At 51.2% G+C, this 22,474-nt stretch overlaps 2 protein-coding genes across 3 annotated transcripts in view; one reads left to right on the forward strand and one right to left on the reverse strand.

Annotated features, from left to right (window-relative positions):
• HADHA (hydroxyacyl-CoA dehydrogenase trifunctional multienzyme complex subunit alpha) overlaps window positions 1-1,635 on the reverse strand; it is a 38,787-nt gene extending 37,152 nt beyond the window's left edge. The window contains exon 1 of the mRNA XM_064146553.1: window positions 1,416-1,635. Within this exon, the coding sequence (XP_064002623.1) occupies window positions 1,416-1,500 (85 nt within the window). The 5' untranslated portion in view covers window positions 1,501-1,635. The remainder of the gene's footprint in view (window positions 1-1,415) is intronic.
• Window positions 1,456-22,140, forward strand: HADHB (hydroxyacyl-CoA dehydrogenase trifunctional multienzyme complex subunit beta). 2 transcript variants are annotated; one of them, XM_064146555.1, is made up of 16 exons: window positions 1,456-1,619; window positions 3,675-3,757; window positions 4,253-4,294; window positions 7,772-7,868; window positions 9,120-9,164; window positions 9,542-9,641; window positions 11,311-11,398; window positions 12,684-12,871; window positions 15,822-16,002; window positions 17,031-17,152; window positions 18,064-18,143; window positions 18,232-18,279; window positions 18,629-18,716; window positions 19,920-19,994; window positions 20,468-20,632; window positions 21,510-22,140. In XM_064146555.1, exons 2-16 carry the CDS (start codon window positions 3,691-3,693, stop codon window positions 21,543-21,545), a joined length of 1,422 nt encoding a protein of 473 aa, XP_064002625.1. In that variant the 5' UTR covers window positions 1,456-1,619; window positions 3,675-3,690; the 3' UTR covers window positions 21,546-22,140. The 2 variants fall into 2 exon arrangements, with proteins under 2 accessions (XP_064002625.1, XP_064002624.1); XM_064146554.1 differs by lacking the exon at window positions 1,456-1,619 and adding an exon at window positions 1,758-1,832.
• Window positions 22,141-22,474: the final 334 nt, after the last annotated feature.

Here is a 22,474-nt window from a genome sequence, read left to right on the forward strand (position 1 = left end):
GAGGAGGAAGTTGTTGAGCAGGAGAGTGGTGAGAGGCTGGACTGGGTTGCCCAGGGAGGTGGTTGAGGCCCCATGGCTGGAGGAGTTTGAGGCCAGGCTGTGTGAGGCTGTGTGCAGCCTGCTCTAGGGTAGGGTGTCCCTGGGCATGGCAGGGGGGTTGGAACTGGCTGATTTTTTGTGGTCCCTTCCAACCCTGACTGATTCTATGATTCTACTGCCAGTTACAAGCAACGACAGCCTGAGCACTGACAGCCCTGGAGTTACCACAGCTCTGCTTGTTATCAGTCGCAGCACACTGCTCCTGTGACAACCAGCACTTGCTTTAACACCACGAGTAAAACACGTTTTAGATTTAAAACGCTGCTGGATTTCAGGTCAATGTCGACATCAGACCACGAGGCCCTTCACAGTGTAGAAACGAGAACTGGTTTCCAACACCTCTGAGCCTTCCAAGGGGCACCCTGGCGGTTCCCTGCTTTGGCAGCTCTGCACGGAGGCATCATAAGCCTCCAACAGGCAGGAGGGTGCCAAGACCACGCCTGGGTCGGATCGCAAGGGAGCATCAATCAATGGAAATACACATCAGGCACCTGAAAACGGTAACATCGCTCGGGATGTCCTCCCCAGCCACGTTAAGGCAGAGGGATACTGCCTTCCCCCGTGTCCTCCGCTAAGACAGCCCCAGGATCCACACATCCAAGGACACGGGGACTCGCCCTGCCACGCATGGCAAAGGACACGGGCAATATGCACAGGTGGAGGGACAGAAGGACGCTCTCGCCCTGTGGATCAGCTCACACAACCTTGCCTGGGGGATCTGCCCTCTCACACAGGGTCACAGGATCCCCAGCCGTACACGGGCTCCCAAAACGAGTGGAAGGACACAGGGGCCGCGGTCGGGCACACGAACGGCAGCCTGCCGTGGGGACCGGAGCAGGAGCATCTGCCCCGCGGGGCACACCCCCCCCTGCCCCCCACGGCCCCCGAGGACACGGAGGCACGGACCTCTGCCCTGGGGAAACCGCGGTAAAGGGTGACCACAGACACGCCAGGGACGCTTCTTGCGCCGTTCACAGGCTGTGGGACAACCTCTGGATGCGGGACACCAACACACTTCACAGGGACCCTTCCGCGGCGTCAGCCCCCGCCCTACGGCTCCCTCACCTTCAAACTCCCTTCGCCTCACAGCCTCCCCCGGGCCCCACGGTTTCCTCACACCCCGGATCACCCCCTGCTCCGTTCCTCAGAGACCCTCCCCCGCTGACTCCCTGCTCCTCCCAGCGCTGACCTCCTCCTCGCTCGCCCAGTGCCACCCTCACTCAGTCACATGGATACGCGCTCGCAGCGGGACCGGACCCCTCCCCACCCCGCGGTCCGCGTCCGTTCCGCCCCAGGCGCAGGCGGCGGCAGCTCACCGGCGGGCGGCGGGCGGCAGGCGCTGTACTTGGTGGCGGCCGTGAAGCGCCCGAGGCTGCCGATAGCTCGCACCGCGGCCGCCATCTTGCGAGGTCGAATGAGGGAGAGGCCAGCCGGAGGGCAGGGCTTAGCCGCTTCAGCCCTGCCGGCGCGGACCCGCCCTAGGCTGCCCGGGGCTCTGCCTGTTCGCTCCACGCTCTCCGGTATCCATACGAGCCGGGATTGCCGGACGTGGAGAGGGGGAGAGTGCGAGCAGGGGGTGTGGAACGGGTGGTGTCCCTCAGGCGGGCGCTGGGCTGCCCGGAGGGTGGGGCGGGCGCGGGGTCCTTGGTGAGTGGCGGCGCGGCGGGCGGTGGCGGCAGCGGCGGGCGGTGGCGGCAGCGGCAGTGCGGGGCGGCGCCGGGCGCAGGGCGGAGGTGCGTGGCGTGGGGAGCGGGCTGGGGGTGCTGCGGAGGGAAAAGGGGGAAGGCGGAGGGGCCGGGCGGGGAGAGGAGGGGAAGGAAGTAGAAATGGGTGTGTGAGTCGGGTGGGTGGGTGGAGGGAAGCAGGTGAAAGGTGAAGGAGAGCGCTAGGTGCGAAGGTGACAGGCGGGGCCTGTCGCTTCACCGGGGAGGTGTAGTAGCCGTGTGTGGTTTTCGGGCACCTCTTACGTTGCTTTTAGCTCACGAAAGGCTGCGTGTCTGGGCCGGGGTTGCCCGTGCGCGGCTGAGGAGTGCGGAGGGGCTCTGGGAGCTTTGCCCGGTGTGAGGAGGTGGTGCCGGGTAAGGGGAGTGAGTGTGTGGTGGGACGAGACGCAAGTGCGGGGGGCCTGTGCCCGCTGTTGGTGCGCCACACCTGTCGTGTGAGTCCGTGCAGGAAAGGCGGTGCGGTGCGTACGGGGGTCAGGGCTGTGGAAAGAGGGAGGGGATGAGGGACTGCTGTGCCAACAGGGCTGATGCTCCAGCCTCCAGAAAGCTTTGTCCGGGTCGATGTGGGAGGGCAAAAGGCTATCCTGGTAGGGGGACACAGTCTCAAGTTGTGCCGGGGTAGGTCTAGGCTGGATGTTAGGAGGAAGTTCTTCACAGGGAGAGTGATTGGCATTGGAATGGGCTGCCCAGGGAGGTGGTGGAGTCACTGTCCCTGGAGGTCTTCAAGACAAGACTGGATGAGGCACTTGGTGACATGGTCTGGTTGACTGGCTAGGGCTGGGTGCTAGGTTGGATTGGATGATCTTGGAGGTCTCTTCCAACCTGCTTGATTCTATGATTCTACTAGGGGAGCAATTGGTTATTGAAATTCGAGGGCATAGTTCTTGTGATGAGTGAGGTGAGTGAGTATCATGAGAGGTGAGCAGGTGAGCGAGGCGGTCTGGTTTGGGGACACAGAAAGGAGCTGTTTTGTCAGTGGGAAGAAAATTCAGTTGGGGTGGGGGACGAGACAGAGAAGGATGATCAGAAGGAGGAGGTCTGTGTTCTGCACCTTTCCTGGTGTTAGAAGCCTACACTTGGCTTGTGGGATGCCAGCACAGGTGGCTGATGAATGCTGTGTGGCACATAGGAGTGGAGCTGTAAGGTGTGATCTTAATGCTGTACAGAGCAGCAGTAAGGGGATGGGGAAGACTTAAGGCTACAGGTTTTTCCCTGAACATCTAGGGAATAGAAGTGTGTGTGGGTGAAGGCTGTTGTGATGCAGCCAGAGAAGGAGCTTTTCTTTACCCTGAGCAGTAAAAACTGCAAATGAAGTTTGGTTTGTGGGGAAACGATTTTGGAATGAGCTTTGGGAGAGCTACAGAGCAAGATTTTGGGGTGGTGGATACCACTTTGTCCTGCTTCCTATGGGGTCGTGCAGCAGAAGATACTGAGGTTTGAACTGATGGTTAAAGTGTGAGCTAGTGGCCTGAAATTGTGCCAAGGAGAAAGCATCAGGAGAGTCAGGCTGGCAGGGAGATTGGTTGGGCACTGGGACAGTTTTCCAGTGGGGGAGGCAGTGGAACAGTTACTGGGAAGGGAATCAAGCCACGCTGGCTGCTGTTGATACATTGCTGGGTCACTGCAGAGGTGAGTATTTATTTACAGGGACATTTGCAGGCCACAGTCATAAGCCAGGCTCCTTGTGAGTTAAGTGCTGTTCCAAAAGTGTGACAGGAAGTAATTTTCTGTGCTGCTGTCCTTACTGTGTCTTTTCTAATTTGCTTTTTTTGCATTTTTGTGGAGCCGGCAGGTTGTTCACCTTGGAATTGCTCTGAGTCCTGTTTGGATTAATTACCAGTCTTTCTCCAGCTCTCTAGATATCAAAATGAGTTCCATGCTGGGCCATGCTGTCAGGAATTTCCCTGCCTCCTCAGGATGGGCTGCCAGGGTCTGTAAGTATTGTTGCTTTTATTAAAAGCTTGAATTGCTGAGGTAGAAAGTCCTAAGTTTTGGGTCTGGGCTGGCTGCTTGTACCTGAATCTCTGCTCTATTGGCACCTTAATAGAGATGTGGTCAAAAAAAGCCTGTATGAGGCACTTAGTGCCTTGATCTAGTTGATTGGACAGGGCTGTGTGATAGATTGAACTGGATGATCTTGAAGGTCTCTTCCAACCTGGTTGATTCTGTGAGGGGGAATTTCATGTTGGGTGCTATGAACAGTGTTGTTTTTTGGAGCAAAGTGAAAAATACCTCACAGATCTTAATGTTCACTCACCTTACTATGCCATCACTTTATTTCTTCTTTTTAATAATCCTTGCAGAAACAAAGGGGCTGGGTGCTAGGTTGGACTGGATGATCTTGGAGGTCTCTTCCAACCTGGTTGATTCTGTGATTGTATGATTAAATTTCAGGGTTGACAAACCCTATTTCTCTGTTTCTTTTTCAGTTGCTCAATCATTCAGCTGCTCGTCGCAGTTACAAGCTGCAGGTAAAGTTGAAAACACCTGGAATCTTCAGTGGGTTTGTACTAAAAGAGACTATTTATGAAGCTGTCTCCTTTTTTTCCTATGCAAACCTCACAAATACAGGGCAGACAGCCTTAGCTCATGAAGCTGCACACAAATAATGTGTTTAGTTTTGTGAACACACAATTTTGGGCCACTTACTTCAAGAAAGTGATGTACTGGAGTGTGCCCAGAGAAGGGCATTGAAAGTGGTGAAGGGTCTAGAGCACAAGTCTTGTGAGGAGTGGCAGAGGAAGCTGGAGTTGTTTAGTTGGAGAAAAGGAGGTTCAGGGAAGGCCTTGCTGTCTTGCAGCTCCCTGAAAGGAGGTTGGGGTAAGGTGGTGGTCAGACTCTTCTCTCAAGGAAAAGCAATAAGACAAGAGGCAATGGCCTCAGATGCACCAGGGGAAGTTTAGGTTGGATATTAGAAGAAACTTCTTCACTGAAAGGGCTATTAAACACTAGAACAAGGCTCCCTAGGAAGATGTTCAAATCACTATCCCTGGAGGTGTTTAAAAGATGCCGAGATGTGGTGCTGAGGGACATAGCTTAGTGCTAGACTTGATAGTGTTAGGTAATGGTTGGACTATGATCTTGAAGGTCTTTTCTAACCAAGTCAATTCTGTGCTTCTAAGCTGTGCCAAGGGAGGCTTAGGTTGGACACAAGGAACAATTTCTTCCTTCAAAGGCTTGACAAACCCTGCAACAGGCTGCCCATGGAAGTGGTGGAGTCCCCATCCCTTGAGGGTTTTAAAAGCTATTTAGATGTGTTGCTGAGGGGCATGTTTCAGTGGTGACCTGACAGTGCTGGGTTTATGGTTAGACTCAATGATCTTAAAGGCCTTTTCTAGACCAAACCATTCTGGTGAAAGAAAACTTCTGTTGGCAGCTAAGTCCTTTCAGCCTTGCTCTCAGCAGCAATGCCTCTTTGTCACCTGATACTGCTATTTCTAGTACCCAAACAGAGAGGCTGAGCTTCAGGTTTAGTAACTGTTCAGGCACAACCAGCTCACTTTCCCAGAGGGAAGGGGATTGTCCCTCACAAGGAGAAGCTTTGTGAAATTCTCTCTGAAGTCCATTCTCTCTGAGACCATTAAGAGGCTCAGGTCTCAGTGAAGCTGCTGGATGTGTGCAGTGACACGTGGGTTTTTAGCTGTGGCCCTTAGTGAATAGTTGGAAGTGATCTGGTATTTGTTGTGGAAGGGTTGCTTAGGTAACTTGTGCTTTGAGCTGCCTGGATTTTGGGCTGGAGAGCAGCTGCCCCTTGGAACAGGGAACCTGGTATAACCCAAGAACAGCACTGGAGTTCCTGGTGCTTATGTTTGCTATAGTGCAGTCTTAATCTGCTTTGTGTCTATCCTTTTCTTGCTGGTAAAAGCAACTGCCCCATGTGCTTATTAAGATTTGCAGGCCTGACTGCATTATCACATTCTCACTGAACTCTCTTTTCAGTCACTCCAGAAGGAAGTTACCCACAACAACTATATGCACTCCTTTTGCTTCCCTCTGGGAGTGCGAGTTAGGTGACTTCTTGAACTGTTTTGATTTACTTTGAAATTATCTTGCCTTTACTGTGCAGTAAGAGCACAAGTAAGGCAGTTACTCTGTCCCTGCTCTTCCCCAAGTGAGTGATCTTCACAGAACTCAGCATGGTGGGGGTTGGAATGAACCTTTGGAGGTCATCTAGTCCAACCCCCTTGCTAAAACAGAGTGAGGGAGAGCAGGTTGCCCAGGATTGTGTTGAGGTAGGTTTGGAATCTCTGCAGAGAAAGACTCTGCAGCCTCTCTGGGCAGCTTCTTCCAGGACTCCAGCACCTTCACAGGAACAAACTGGCCGCAGAACTCCAGATGTGTCCTCGCAAAGGCAGAGTAGAGAGGGAGGAGAGCCTCCCTAGACTTGCTGGTTGCACTCTTCTTCATGCACTCCAGGAGACCATTGGCACTTTACTGGTTCATGGGGGACTTGTTGTCCACCAGCACTCCAAGTTCTTCTCCACAGTGCTGCTTTTCAGCAGGACAACCACAGACCTGTCCTGGTGCAGGGTTTTTTCCCCTCTCAGGTGCAGGATCCTGCACTTATCCTTGTTGAATTTACTGAGGCTCATCTCTGCTAAACTCTCCAGATTATCCAGGTCTTGCTGAATGTCAGCACAGGCTGATGGGCTGTCAGCTACTCCTCCCAGTTTTGTATCATCAGCAAACTGGCTGATGGTTCTCTCTGCCCCTTCTTTCAGATCACTGATGAAGATGTTGAACAAGAATGGACTCAGTCCTGAACTTTAGGGAACACTGTGAGCTACAGGCCTCTGCCTAGACATTGCCGCTAATCTCTGTCTTCTAACTTCTGTCCTTAAGCCAATTCCCAACCCACCTCACTGTCCACTCATCCAGCCCCCACCTAGGGAGATTTCTGGGAGACAGTGTCCCCACCAAAATATGCCAGCTAGCCTCAAACTAGCACAGAGATCTTAGCCAAGGCTTTGAATTTGTTCTGCCTCATTTGTGTTCTAAGCTGTGCAGCAATTTTAAAGGTGTCCCTTCCTGCACCATTGATGTCAGTGGTAACAAGGACAAGGAGTTACAGGCCTTTATCCTCAGCTGGAGCATTGCCTTAACGTAGCTAGAGATGAGTCTCTGCTGATGGGGGTGTACTGGGTTGTTAAATAATTTTTCACAGAGGCAAGGTGACAACTCGGGTGTCCTACCTACTCTATTTTTGACCTAGGCATCAAAGAGGACAATTTTCACAGTATCACAGTATCATCAGGGTTGGAAGAGACCTCACAGATCACCAAGTCCAACCCTTTACCACAGAGCTCAAGGCTAGACCATGGCACCAAGTGCCACGTCCAACCTTGCCTTGAACAGCTCCAGGGACGGCGACTCCACCACCTCCCCGGGCAGCCCATTCCAGTGTCCAATGACTCTCTCAGTGAAGAACTTTCTCCTCACCTCAAGTCTAAATTTCCCCTGGTGCAGCCTGAGGCTGTGTCCTCTTGTTCTGATGCTGGTCACCTGAGAGAAGAGAGCAACCTCCTCCTGGCCACAACCTCCCCTCAGGTAGTTGTAGACAGCAATAAGGTCACCCCTGAGCCTCCTCTTCTCCAGGCTAACCAATCCCAGCTCCCTCAGCCTCTCCTCGTAGGGCTGTGCTCAAGGCCTCTCCCCAGCCTCGTTGCCCTTCTCTGGACACGCTCAAGCATCTCAATGTTCCTCCTAAACTGGGGGCCCAGAACTGAACACAGTACTCAAGGTGTGGTCTAACCAGTGCAGAGTACAGGGCCAGAAAGACCTCCCTACTTCTGCTGACCACACCATTCCTGATGCAGGCCAGGATGCCACTGGCTCTCTTGGCCACCTGGGCACACTGCTGGCTCATGTTCAGGCGGGTATCGAAGTTTTAAGAGCATCTTCCTTCAAGCTTGCTGCTATTCCTTTTAACATAATTTCTCTCTTGGCAGTCCAACCCAAGAGTAAGAAGACCTTAGCCAAGAGTGGTGTGAAGAATATCGTTGTGGTGGAGGGAGTCCGTACCCCCTTCTTGCAGTCTGGCACCTCGTAAGTATAAAAGGAGAAGAAAATAGATGCTGAGGTGGTTAGCAGCAGGATCTGTCTGTGAGAAGCTTTTGTTCCTTTTGCTGTAGTTATGCTCAAAGAACCGAAGTGACCATGAGTTAGGCTGTACAGTTACTCCAGGTTACCTTATGGATGTAGCCAATCAGAAGATGATTGTCTCTTTATATGGAGCCAGAGAGGAATGAAGATTTGCTGCACATCTGGAGGAAGCTGTTGGTGAATCCACAGAAAATTCATAGGACTAACAGGACAATCTGCAAAGAACCTTTGGCTGCCCCTTGCTGGGCTTGTGGCTGCCCCCCACCCGCAGCTGCCCCTTGCCAGGCTTTTGCCACTGAATTCACAGCTAAACTAGGACTAGACCTAACTTAGTTCAGATGGATTGGGAATTTGTTTATCCTCTTTCTTCTGCTTTTGAATGGTTTTGTGGCACAGTGATTGTATGCTGCATTAGAATCATAGAATCAACCAGGTTGGAAGAGACCTCCAAGCTCATCCAGTCCAAACTATCCCCCAGCCCTATCCAGTCAACTAGGCCATGGCACCAAGTGCCTCAGCCAGTCTTTTCTTGAACATCTTCAGGGATGGTGACACAGATTGTCTCTACAACCTGGAGTGTGAAATGTTTTATTACAACACCATTTCTGCTGTTGGCTTACTGTGAAGTAGTGTGCTTGTGTGAGCCTAGTTGGGATATATTAGTGAGAGGAATTAGATTATAGGCTGTGAAAAGGAAGTAGTGGTGATGTCTGCTGCACTCACAGGCTTGCTGAGATGTATAAAACCAAGAACACAAACATAATTAACAGAGTTGCTCTCTGGCTCTGGCTGCATGCTCTAACCTGCTGTCTGTGTAACTAATCCTTCTGCTTCCTAACCCCCCTGGCTGATTCTCCAAACTCACCTTGAATGTAGAGGGGTGGGAAGAAGGTGGAAGGGTGGTTGGGAGCCCCTCCTGGGGACTCTGGTTTCTGGGAGGGCTGTTGTGTTTCTGTATCACTTTTTAACTTGTATATTTCTGTCTGTAGCTGTAGATACTGTGAATATCTGTTTGTATATTGTGCTAAGCTGCAGATATAAAGCTCCATTCTAATTTCCAACTCAGCTGAGTCTAGTCTGGGTGATTTCATAAGAGTGTGTTGGGGGGGTGGGTAACACCCAAACCATCACAAGTAGTCACATGTATTGGTTCCTGACAGCCCTAAGTTTCTACCTCTCTTCTTCAACTTCCAGGTATGCAGATCTTATGCCACACGACTTGGCAAGAGCAGCACTGCAGTAAGTAAATTGAATGCTAGGAGGGCCCAGAAAACACAGTGAACTGCTGGGGTTCCCAATGTTAGAATCACAAAATGGTTTTGATTGGAAAAGACCTTTAAGATCATTGAGGTCAGCTGTTAAACCCAGCATTGCCAAGTCACCACTAAGCTGTGTTGCTGAGGGACTTACTTCCCAAGTCTCTTCAACCCCCCCAGGGATGAGGACTCCCACTACTTCCCTGAGCAGCCTATTCCAGAGCTTGCCAAACCTTTTAAGGAGGAAATTATTCCTCATGTCCAATCTGAAGCTCCCCTGGCACAACCTGAGGGTGTTTCTTCTTGTCCTGTTAGTGTTTGGGTGTTGCAGATGCAGTTTGTTTGTGCTCTTCTCTGCAGGGGGTTACTGAACCGGACCAGTGTCCCACGGGATGTTGTGGATTACATCGTGTATGGCACAGTTATCCAGGAGGTGAAAACCAGCAATGTTGCTCGAGAGGTGAGTCATGTGCAGCATTTCCTGTTGTCAGTCTGATTTCTGCAGCTAGTGTGTGCCAGGATTACAAATGCTTGCCAAAAAGTCTCTTACCTGCCTGTTACTTTAGCAGCCTGAAAACACAACTCACATATACACAGAGAGAAGCTGATCACTCGAGTAAAGTACAGGAGCAATAGGTCATATTATCAGAGCTTATATTATCATAGAATCAAGTAGGTTGGAAGAGACCTCCAAGATCATCCAGTCCAACCTAGCACCCAGCCATATCCAATCAATCAGACCATGGCACTAAGTTCCTCATCCAGCCTTTGCTTGAACACCTCCAGGGATGACAACTCCACCTCCCTGGACAGCCCATTCCAATGCCAATCACTCTCTCTGACAACAACTTCCTCCTAACATCCAGCCTAGACCTCCCGTCAGGGAGTTGGAGACAGCAATGAGGTCTGCCCTGAGCCTCCTCTTCTGCAGGCTGCACACCCCCAGCTCCCTCAGCCTCTTCTCACAGGGCTGTGCTCCAGGCCCCTCACCAGCTTTTTTTCCCCTTCTCTGGACACCTTCCAGCACCTCAACATCTCTCTTGAACTGAGGAGCCCAGAACTGGACACAGCACTCAAGGTGTGGCCTGAGCAGTGCTGAGTGCAGGGGCAGAATAACCTCCCTTGTCCTGCTGCCCACACTGTTCCTGAGACAGGCCAGGATGCCATTTACTGTCCTGCCCACCTGGGCACACTGCTGGCTCATCTTCAGCTACTCTCTACCAGCACCCCCAGGTCCCTTTCTGCCTGGCTGCTCTCAGTCACTCTGTCCCCAGCCTGTAGTGCTGCTTGGGGTTGTTGTGGCCAAAGTGTAGAACCCTGCCCTTGACCTTGTGGCCTCTGCCCACCCATCCAGCCTGGCAAGGTCCCTCTGCAGGGCTCTGCTACCCTCCAGCAGATCCACACCTGCTCCTTGCTTGGTGTCATCAGCAAACTTACTGATGCTGGACTCAATCCCCTGGTCCAGATCATCAATAAAGGTATTGTTATTCTATTGTTGTTCTCTGGGAAATAGCCTGATGTAACCCAGGCTGGAAAGACTCAGGAGCTTCTGAGGCTCTCCTTTTCCATCAGTGGTTTTAGCCTTGGCTATGCAAATACTTGCTTTGGTCACCTGCCAGTCAGATGAGGCTGCAGTGTAATTATAACTGGGGAACAGCTTGTGAACTTTAAACTACTTGGCCAAGTCTCAACTAGGGAAGGTCATGTTATCCCGTGGTGGGAGGCTGGGCCAGGGGAGGAGCTGCTTTTTCTGAACAGGAAATGTTTTCTCTTCAGTGTCCTGAGAAGGCCAAATAATTCCTTTCACATACTGCCTTTGCAAATAAAGTGAAGTAAAGATGATGTCAAGTAGCTGGAACTTGGAAATGGTGAAATGTGTGATTTAATTTCCTTTATTAATGTGCAAGGCCAGTGACTGCCCACATAATGCAGTTAAGAGCCTTGGCAGGCACCATCTCCTCCTCCCAGATTCACAATAGGGGGCAGAGCTGCTGCAGTAATTCCCTAATTGAAGCTCAATGTGCTTGTTCTAAGCTGAATCTGTAGTGGTGTGCTGTGGAGCACAAGGTAGCTCTGACCCCACAAAGCAAAAGGTGGAGGTTTTAACAGCTGTTGTTTCTTGCTCCTAGGCTGCCTTGGGAGCAGGTTTCTCTGACAAAACTCCAGCCCACACGGTCACTATGGCTTGCATTTCTTCAAACCAGGCTATGACCACAGGTATGTTGGCTGCAAGGACAGGTTGTGGGTTTGAGACTGAACTTAGCAACCTTCCTCTAACTTGTGCTGCTTCATGAGTGTGAGTAATCATCTGAGGATTGATATAATTGTTTTGGATGAAAGAGACCTATAAGATCATTAAGTCCAGCTATTAATTCAGCACTGCCAGGCCATCAATGAGCCATGTCCCTCAGCACAACACTGACTTTGGTGCCACATCCAGTTGGCAGCTGGCACTGGTGGTGTGCCCCAGGGATCAGTGCTGGGCCCAGTCCTGTTCAGTATCTTTATTGATGATCTGGACCAGGGGATTGAGTCCAGCATCAGTAAGTTTGCAGATGACACCAAGCCAGGAGCAGGTCTGGATCTGTTGGAGGGTAGAGGAGCCCTACAGAGGGACCTTGGCAGGCTGGATGGGTGGGCAGAGGCCAATGGGATGAGATTGAACAAGACAAAGTGCAGGGTTCTACACTTTGGCCACAACAACCCCAAGCAGCACTACAGGCTGGGGACAGAGTGGCTGAGAGCAGCCAGGCAGAGAGGGACCTGGGAGTGCTGGTAGGGAGTAGCTGAAGATGAGGCAGCAGTGTGCCCAGGGGGGCAGGAGAGCCAATGGCATCCTGGCCTGTCTCAGGAGCAGTGTGGCCAGCAGGACAAGGGAGGTTATTCTGCCCCTGGACTCAGCACTGCTCAGGCCACCCCTTGAGTGCTGTGTCCAGTTGTGGGCTCCTCAGTTCAAGAGAGATGTTGAGGTGCTGGAAGGTGTCCAGAGAAGGGGAAAAAAAGCTGGTGAGGGGCCTGGAGCACAAACCCTGTGAGGAGAGGCTGAGGGAGCTGGGGGTGTGCAGCCTGCAGAAGAGGAGGCTCAGGGCTGACCTCATTGCTGCCTCCAACTCCCTGAAGGGAGGCTGCAGCCAGGTGGGGTTGGTCTCTTCTGCCAGGCAAGCAGCAAGAGAAGAAGGGGACAGAGTGTCAAGTTGTGTCAGGGGAGGTCTAGGCTGGATGCTAGGAGGAAGTTGTCAGAGAGAGTGATTGGCATTGGAATGGGCTGCCCAGGGAGGTGGTGGAGTCTCTGTGCCTGGAGGTGTTGAAGCCAAGCCTGGCTGGGGCACTTAGCGCCATGGTCTGGTTGCTTGGGCAGGGCTGGGTGCTAGGTTGGACTGGCTGAGCTTGAGGTCTCTTCCGACCTGGTTGATTCTATGAGAAGAAAAGCAAATCTGGGGCAGCCAGAGGGTAAGTGTCCCTTCTTGCCACAGCTCATGGGAGACTCTGCCTTGTTCTGCAGGTGTGGGCATGATTGCAGCTGGGCAGTGCGACGTTGTGGTGGCAGGGGGTGTGGAGCTAATGTCTGACGTCCCCATTCGACACAGCAGGAAGATGAGGAAGACCATGCTGACCCTCAACCGAGCCAAGACCTTGGGCCAGAGGCTCTCCTTGATTTCCAGAATCCGCCCTGACTACTTTGTTCCTGAGGTAATTTTCAAGGCATTTAGATGTTTAGCTGCAGTGGCCTGTAGCAGGGTGGAAAGAAGTTGTCTCAGCTCTTCTCTTTTTTTGCCCCAGTGAAGAGAAATTATCATAGAATCAGCCAGGTTGGAAGAGACCTCCAAGCTCATCCAGTGCAACCTAGCACCCTGCCCCATCCAGTCAACCAGACCATGGCACTAAGTGCCTCCTCCAGTCTTCTTTTTGAACACCTCTAGGGACTTAGGGTGCCTGTGGCTTTTTGTCTCTAGCAGTTCTCTGACCTTGAGCATAAAACTGCAATCAGTGAGTGCATCAGAGCCACAAGAATGACTGGAGGACTTGAGCATCTACCCTGTGAAGAGAGACTGAGAAACCTGAGGCTTTTTACTCTGGAGAAGAGAAGACTGAGAGGAGATCATATCCCTGTGTACAAATATCTGAGGGGTGGGTGTCAAGTGGATGAGGCCAATCTCTTTTCACTGGTCAGCAGCAATAAGACAAGGAGCAGTGGATACAAACTGGGAACACAGAAGGTTTCACCTCAATGTGAGGAGAAACTTCTTTACAGCACTGGAACAGGCTGCCCAGAGAGGTTGTGGAGTGTCCTTCTCTGGAGGCTTTCAAAACTTGCCTGGATGCATTCCTGAGTGAACTACCCTATGGGATCCTGCCTTGGCAGGGGGCTTGGACTCCATCTTTGGAGATCCCTTCCAACCTTTAAAGTCCTGTGATCTCATAGCACTTGTAGCTCCATGCTTTGTAATGGCTACAAGTTACTCCTGGGGAGATTCTGAAAGAAAAAGGTTCACCATGAGAACAGTTGGACATTGGAATTGCCTCCCAAGAGAAGTGATGGTCCAGTCACAGCAGGCCTTGGTGAAGCTGTGCTGGCTATCTCAAGATGAGATAGGAGTCTAATGTCACAGAATCCCACCATGTTGGGCTTTGGAAGGGACCTCTGGAGGTGATCTAGGCCATGTCCCCTGCAGGGTTGCCCACAACAGGTTGCCCAGGATTGCAGTGTCCATACAGGTTTGGAATACCTCCAGAGAAAGAGACTCCACAACCTCTTTGGGTTGCCTGATCCAGTACCCTCACAGGAAAGAAGTTTCTCTTCATGCGAGATGGAACTTTCTGGGTTCCAGTTTGTGCCCATTGCCCCTTGTCATGTGGCTGAGCAGCGCTGCAGAGTCTTGCTCCATCCTCTTGTCCCTTGCCCTTTAGCTATTGATCAGCACTGAGAAGATCCCCTCTCAGGCTGCTCTTCTCCAGGTTATACAGCCCCAGGTCTCAGCTTTACCATGTCAGAGGTGCATCTTTATAGCCTCTGCTGACCTCTTTGCAGTGGTTCCCAGTCTCTCTTGAACTGAGGAGCCTAAAACTGGGCCCGGGACTCCAGATGTGGTCTTAGCTGTGGCAGAGTAGAAGGGGAGGAGAACCTCTTTTGACCTGCTGGCTGGACTCTCCTGAATGCACCTCAGGAGACCATTAGCCTTCTTGGCTACAAGGACACATTGCTGACTCAAGGTGAACTTGTCCCCAGCACTCCCAGGTGCTTGTCAGCAGAGCTGCTTTCCAGCAGGTCAACCCCTAACTCATGCATGTCAAGAGTCACTTTTCTCTGTCTTGGAGCTCCTGAGAGAGGTGAATTACAACATACTGGTGGTGGGAAGGAAAAACACTTCCTTCCTCACAGTCATCGAGCTCTTTGTGAAGCAGCTGCCTGTGTGCCACTGCTCTCTGCCTTGTAGAGTATCTGTATAGCAGAGATGAGATCCAAAGACCAAATAAGAGATGAAAGTGATAGACCTGGATGTGTGCAAGGGATTTCCTGTGTGCTGCTGGAAAAATTGAAGCCCAGCTGAGCTCACCTGGTGCCTCTGGTTTTGCTGGAGGAGGTATTTGACAAGGAGTTCTAAGGTCTCGGGATGTGTTGTTTCACTGTGACCCAAATAGTCCAGTCACCCTCCCTGGCAGAGTCCTTGTTAGATGCCCAAGGCAGCTGCTCTTTGTCTGTGTCTGCAAACCTAATGCAATTCTTGAACCCAGCAGCCTGGACCTCATTTTAAATCACATTTCCTAAACCCATCACAAGTTCACAGAATCACAGAGTCAGTCAGGGTTGGAAGGGACCACAAGGAGCAGCCAGTTCCAACCCCCCTGCCATGCCCAGGGACACCCTACCCTAGAGCAGGCTGCACACAGCCTCACACAGCCTGGCCTCAAACACCTCCAGCCATGGGGCCTCAACCACCTCCCTGGGCAACCCATTCCAGCCTCTCACCACTCTCCTGCTCAACAACTTCCTCCTCACCTCCACTCTCAAGCTCCCCACCTCCAGCTTTGCTCCATTCCCCCTACGCCTGGCACTCCCTGACAGCCTCAAAAGTCCCTCCCCAGCTTTTTTGTAGCCCCCTTCAGATGCTGGAAGGCCACAAGAAGGTCCCCTGGGAGCCTCCTCTTCTGCAGACTGCACAGCCCCAACTCTTTCAGTCTGTGCTCACAGCAGAGCTGCTGCAGCCCTCTGAGCATCCTCCTGGCCCTTTTCTGGACACGCTCCAGCATCTCCACATCCCTCTTGTAACAGAGGCTCCAGAGCTGGATGCAGTACTCCAGGTGGGGTCTCAGCAGAGCAGAGAGGAGAATCACCTCCGTGGCCCTGCTGGCCACACTTCTGCTGCTGCAGCCCAGGCTCCGCTTGGCTTTCTGGGCTGCAGGTACACACTGCTGGCTCACGTTGAGCTTCTCATCCACCAGCATCCTCAAATCCCTCTCTCAAGTTCATCTCCTACTTCTCACCAGACAGTTTCTGGCGTGTTAATTGTGTAGCTTAAGTATTAACTCCTCCACCTGACCCAAGGAGCTGACTCTGCAGGCTGAACCAATACCTGAGTTGGATGTAACTGCCCAGGGACAGGGATTTTTATGTCCTGACTTGATTTTTGTTGGCTCCTAGCTCCCAGCTGTGGCAGAGTTCTCCACCAGCGAGACCATGGGGCACTCTGCTGATCGTTTGGCCGCTGCCTTCGCCGTTTCTCGTTTGGAGCAGGACGAGTATGCCCTCCGCTCACACACCCTGGCCAAGAAAGCTCAGGATGGAGGCTTGCTGCTTGATGTGGTACCCTTCAAAGTGCCAGGTGAGATGTGTTCCATTGCTAGCAGGTATTAGTTGGGTAAAGAGAAGTTGATTTAGGGAAGCAGGACAAGTCTTGGGGTCAGGCTGATGATCATCTGTGGATCTAATATGGGTTTTGACTCTTTGAAATGCTCTATTTCTGCTTTGAAATCTGTTGACATAGGAGCCAGTTTCTAAACATGCTTCTATAAATGCACAGCCATCTCTTCAGAGATCTAGATTTTATCCTGCTGCTCTTGTATCTGTGGTGTTAGAGCACAGGAGATCAGAGTGGTTGGACATAGAATCCCCCTGTGCTTTCAGTCAGGCAAGAGATGGTCAGCTTGACTTCAGCTGTCAACAACTAGAAGCCTAATAAAATCCTGCTTTGTTAAGTCACATTTCTCTGTCTTGGAGCTCCTGAAAGAGCTGGTAGGAGTTCTATGTGATAGGATAAGAAGAGCCGAAATGCATTCTGCTTGGTAGGCTGCAGTTCACCAGGCCTGGCAGTTGTTGCTTAAGTATAGAACCATGGGATGGTTTTGGTTGGAGAAGGTCGTTTAAGACCATGTGAGTCCAACCATTAACCCAGCACTGCCAGGCCACCACTAAACCATGTCCCCTCAGCACCACATCTACAGGGATTTTAAAATCCTCAAGCATGGGCACTCCACCACTTTCCTGGGCAGCCTGTTTCCAGGGTTTGACACCCTAACCCTCACCACCCACCAGCCAGTGCCCATGCTTTCATGTAATACCTCTTCCTTTGGGTCACTTTCACTCTGTAGTTAGTTCCCTAGAAAAACCTCAACTTCTGCAGAGCCACAGTTACCTGTGGCCCAGTAAGTACTTGGTCCAGCTGAAGATGCCTGTATTTTGTTCTTCCTCAAAGCTTCCACACTAACCTACACTGATTTAGGCTTTATAATCTGAATTCATAACTATGAGCCCCAGAGTTTTCTGGCTTGATTTGATTTTTTGCCCTTGGAGGCCTGGTTTGCAAGTTCACTGCTGACTCTTGTGCCATGATCGTGCCTTTGTCATCAACAGGCAAAGATACAGTCACCAAAGACAACGGCATCCGTCCTTCCTCCATGGAGCAGATGGGCAAGCTGAAGCCAGCTTTTGTCAAGCCTTATGGAACTGTCACAGCAGCCAACTCCTCCTTCCTGGTAATGCTGCCTACAACTCCCTGAAGGGAGGCTGTAGGCAGGTGGGGTTGGTCTCTTCTGCCAGGCAACCAGCAACAGAAGGGGACAGAGTGTCAAGTTGTGTCACGGGAGGTCTGGGCTGGATGTTAGGAGGAAGTTGTTGTCAGAGAGTGATTGGCATTGGAATGGGCTGCCCAGGGAGGTGGTGGAGTCTCTGTGCCTGGAAGTGCTGAAGCAAAGCCTGGCTGAGGCACTTAGTGCCATGGTCTGGTTGACTGGATAGGGCTGGGTGCTAGGTTGGGCTGGGTGATCTTGGAGGTCTCTTCCAACCTGATTGATTTGATGATTCTATTCTATGCCTGTTGCCATCCCTGTGAGAAATGGCAATCTCAGCCTGGTAGAAGGTCATAAGGCACTTCTGGGGATCATCTAATCCCCCCCTTCTGATAAAGCAGGGTCATGTGTAGCAGGTTGCTCAAGCATCAGGAAGCCCCATTCCTGGTAACATTCCAGGTCAGGTTGGACAGGGCTCTGAACATCCTGCTCTAGTTGAAGATGTCTCTGCTCACTGCAGGGTGGGGGTTGAAGTAGATGACTTTTAGAGGACTCTTCCAGCCCAAAACATTCTGTGATTCTTTTAAGGCACCTCCATCCTGTTTGAAACCAGGGAAAGTTGTGGGGAAGTGCTTCAGTGATGTGTGGGCCAACATTGTTCTGTCCATCCGTCCCCACTCCCCCTCGTTCTGTCCCCTCCCTTTCCCAGTCACGCAGCCTTATTCTTTGTCCTGTATGGCAGGGTGATGTCCCTGGAGCTGTGGTTGTATGCAGGTCCTTTCTTGCCAGCTGCTGTGCTGGAGGCTGTCAGGCTGGCCTGGTGCTCAGCATGTGCTTGTTCTCCAGGCACTGACCTGGCTTTTCTCTGCCTGTTCCAGACAGACGGCGCTTCGGCGGTTCTGCTCATGTCTGAGGAGAAGGCTCTAGCCATGGGCTACAAACCAAAGGCCTACCTAAGGTAAACAGGGACTGCTCTGTGTGGCCTCTGAATGCCAGTCTTCCTTCCTCCTCCTCTTCCTGTTACTAACAGCATTTCTCCTGTGCAGGGACTTTGTGTATGTGTCTCAGGATCCAAAGGACCAGCTGCTACTGGGGTAGGTGATGATGATGGAGAACACCCTGTAACAATCCACACTAGCATGGCAGCCTTGACTTGCCATTACATGTTTGTTGTGAAGCATCTTAGGAGATATTTCAACTCCTCAGGAGGGGGAGGTGGCTGATGTGGGAGAGCAGCAGTGTCAGAACTACTCACCCTGATTTGCTGGGAAGCATCTCAGCGTGTTGGTACTAGCAGCGGTTCCTTGAGGTTGTGTTTTGGTTGGAGTGGGACAGGCAGGGAGCTGCACATCCTACAGAGAAGGAATGCAACGTGGGCTGCTGTGGGGAAAGGGAATGTTGGTTTCAGTCATGCAGGGCTTGTCTTTCTTAACTCTTCCTCAGCCCAACCTATGCTACTCCCAAAGTTCTAGAGAAGGCTGGTCTAACCATGGCTGATATCGACGTGTTTGAGTTCCACGAAGCCTTTGCTGTAAGTACTCTGAACGCTAAGCATGTCCCTAACTCTAAAATGCCATTCAGTAGACATCTGCCTTTGTGTTGGTGGAAGGTCTTAGGACTATTTCTTGGAGGTCTTTTCTAACCTTTATGACTCTGTGACCTGTGCTAAATGCAGACAGGTGTAGCTGCTTTTATGTCTGACTAAAAGTACTAAACCTATTTTAAACATCCAACATTTTACACTGGCACAGCCTGTGCTGAGTGGGGTTTATGTTGCTGGAACCAACCAGAGTCCTCTAAAATAACACATTAAAACCAATCTTACTTTCCCAAGACCTTCATATGAAATAATCATAGAATGGTTTTGGTTGGAAGAGGTCTTTAAGATCATTGAGTCCAACTGTTAACCCTGCACCACCAGGTCACCACTAAGCCATGTCCCTCAGCACTACATCTGCACTGCTTTTAATGCACTCCAGGGATGGGGACTCCACCACTTCCCTGGGTAGCCTGTCCCAGGCCTTGATAGCCCTTTTGGGGGAGAAATTGTTCCTCATGTTTAGCCTAAACCTCTGGTCGCATGACTTGAGGCAGTTTCCTCTTGTCTCCTTGGTAGTTCCATGGGAGAAGAGACAGACTCCAGCCTCCTGTAATGCAGCTGTAGAGAGACAGAAGGTCTTCTATGATCCTCCTTTTCTCCAGGCTAAACAACCCCAGTTCCTCAGCCACTCCTCACAAGACTTGTGCTCTAGACCCTTCACCAACTTCGTTGCCTTTCTTTGGACATGCTCCAGCACCTCCATGCCCTTCTTGAAGTGAGAGGCCTAAAACTGCATCCAGTGTTCGAGGTGTGGCCTCAGCAGCTCTGAGTACAGGAGGGTGATTGCTGCCCTCATCTTGCTGGCCACAGTTGCTGATGCAAGCCATGATGCTCTTGACCTTCTTGGCCACCTTAACCATCTTCATCTTGCTTCTGAAGCTTCATGAGCTTCTTCATGAGTTGGATCAGGGGGGTGTGTTCCTATGGTGAGATGGTTTATGAACTGGAGAAGATCTTTCTCTAGCAAAGGTGAATTAGCAGGTTGGAGGCTGTAAAATGTTGTTTTCCTGTTGGTTGTGTTAGTTTTGTGGCTATGGTCAGTTTTGGGATATCTCCTACTTGTTGGTGTTGTCCTTAGGCTTTCCTCAAAGCCCACCATTATCCTGCTTAATGCTGCCCTCTCTTCCCATCCAGGGGCAGATCTTGGCTAACCTGAAAGCAATGGATTCAGACTGGTTTGCACAAAACTACATGGGCAGAAAGTCCAAGGTAAGACACAGTCAGGGTACTTTTAGCTTCAGTTTGCTGGCTGGGGTGGGTTAATTTTGTTCCTCGTTGCAGCAGGGCTTGCCAGTGCTGCAAAGTGCTTTGGTTGTGCTCTGTGAGGAGAAACTGCCTTTGCTGATCTCCTGGTTAGCAAATCTCACTGCGGGCAGCTTCTCTGGGACCAGTTCCGGTTGTCAGCAGGAGGTGGAGACCTAGAGCCGTGATAGTCATTGTTGGAAAGGAGGGAATTAAAACCAGTGGGAAGAGCTCAGCCCTACTGCATGCCTTATGCCAGCTCAGGAGGCACCTGCATGGCTGTGGACAAAGCCCTAAAGCCTTGGGCGCTGTTTTGTCTGTGTCCATGATGAGGAACTTTTGTATGGCCAACCTGGGTCACAGGTCTGGTATTGTCTTGAGAAGGTCAAACAATCCACTTCCAGGCAGGTGATTGTGTGTCCCTCTGTGTGTTCTTGCAGGTTGGAGCCCCTCCTCTGGAGAAGTTCAATAACTGGGGGGGCTCCCTGTCACTGGGACATCCCTTTGGTGCCACAGGCTGCCGTCTGGTGATCACTGCTGCCCACCGACTGAAGAAGGAGGGGGGACAGTATGGGCTGGTTGCTGCCTGTGCTGCAGGAGGGCAGGTAACAATGCTGCATGGCACTGTTCCTTTTGGTGAGGGGCAGGAGTGATGTTTCTGCTCCTGTTGGTCTGATGAATTCTGGAATCCCAGCGTGGCAGGGGTTGGAAGGGACCTCTGGAGTGTGCCCAGGTGCCCAAGAGAGCCAATGGCATCCTGGCCTGTATCAGAAACAGTGTGGCCAGTAGGACGAGGGACATGAGTAACAATTTTTTCATGTAGAGTGTTGCCAAGGCCTAGAACAGGCTGCTCAGGGCAGTGGTGGAGTCCCCATCCCTGGAGGGATTTAACAGACATGTAGCAGTGGTGCTGAGGGACATGGTTTAGTGGTGACCTGGCAGTGCTGGGTTATTGGTTGGACTTTATGATCTTGGAGATCTCTTTCAACCTTTATGATTATATCTAAGCAGTGGCATCTTCATGGGGACATAACACCTGAGGACACTGGTCCTGATGCTGCCCAGGAGGTGGTGGAGGCACCGTCCCTGGAGGTGTTGAAGCCAAGCCTGGATGAGGCACTTAGTGCCATGGTATCGTTGACTGGATAGGGCTGGGGGATAGGTTGGACTGGATGATCTTGGAGGTCTCTTCCAACCTGGTTGATTCTATGATTCATTCTCAGTTCATCATTTGGGCCTCTGGGGGTGAGCCTCTGCCTTTGGTCAGAGAGGGAGGCCACGGCACCAGATGCCTGAGGCCCATCTGTGCTCTCCCAAAGCCATCAAACCAGTGTCTGCAGAGTTCTCTCAGTGAATCAGCATGGAATTTTCATCCCTCCTTTTATTTCAAGATGGGACTGAGATGGGCAGGTCCTGCTGAGTAGCATGCCTGACAGTTTGCCCTTTCTGTGACATTTCTCTCTCCATTCTGTCTCCTTCCAGGGCCATGCCATGTTAGTGGAGCTCTACCCTCAGTGAGAGGACAAGCAACTGCTGAGGAGCTGCTTCATCCTCCGTGCCCCTGGCAATGCTATTTCAATGCACTAATGAGAACACAACAATCCTTCTTGGAAAGGATTTTTGGTGGCCTTTGTTTAAAAAAACACCCAACCTTTTATCTGCTCAGTTGGTAATTTTCAACTAACAAGCATGCTACAAGGAATAACCCACTTCCAGGAGAGAAGAAACAAATTCTGATGGCTTTTAGTCTCTTCAATTTCCAGGAGAGGAAGAAAAAACCTTAAATCTGCTTCTTAGTCTCTTCAGGATCCTTGTCTCCAGAGATTTGATTTCTGCTGTCACTCTTGAACAAGGAAGATTTTTCTCTCCCTGAAGAGGAAAACTTATTCCAAAGAGAATGAACTCTGGAGATAAGGAGAATGTAACGTGCTGGAGGTTGGTGGGGATGAGTTAAAGTGGCCTTGAGGGGAGTAACATCTTGTCTCAGGAGGATTCAAATGGAGTTGGCTGATGTGGTTTGTAAGGAGGGAGTCCAAACAGCATTGGACTTGGTGAATTGTTCCTGATAAATGCTTGTCACTGAGGTTAACAACAATAAACTGGTGGAATGAAAGTTATCTGTGTCCTGGCTTAGGGTGGATCCCTCCCCTGGTAGAGTAAACTCACTGCAACATGGATTTTTTTGGAAAGTCAGGAAAAATGAAGTTGTATTTCTTATAGGTTAAATATAACAATATAAGGAGGCTAAACTACTACAGAAACATAATAACCTGAAGGAAGATGGGGAAGGGGTCGAGTGGCAGTGAAGCAGCAAAAGCAGCAGCAGCCAAAACAGCAGCGAGGGAAGATAGCAGTGAGTGCAGCAGAAGCAGCAAGGGGAAGGTTCAAGCTGTGCTTCCAGACATAAAGCTCTTGATGCTCCAATGAGATGATATCAACTTAGCCAT

This window comes from Pogoniulus pusillus, chromosome 7, assembly GCF_015220805.1.
Source record: "Pogoniulus pusillus isolate bPogPus1 chromosome 7, bPogPus1.pri, whole genome shotgun sequence".
Classification (NCBI taxonomy): domain Eukaryota; kingdom Metazoa; phylum Chordata; class Aves; order Piciformes; family Lybiidae; genus Pogoniulus; species Pogoniulus pusillus.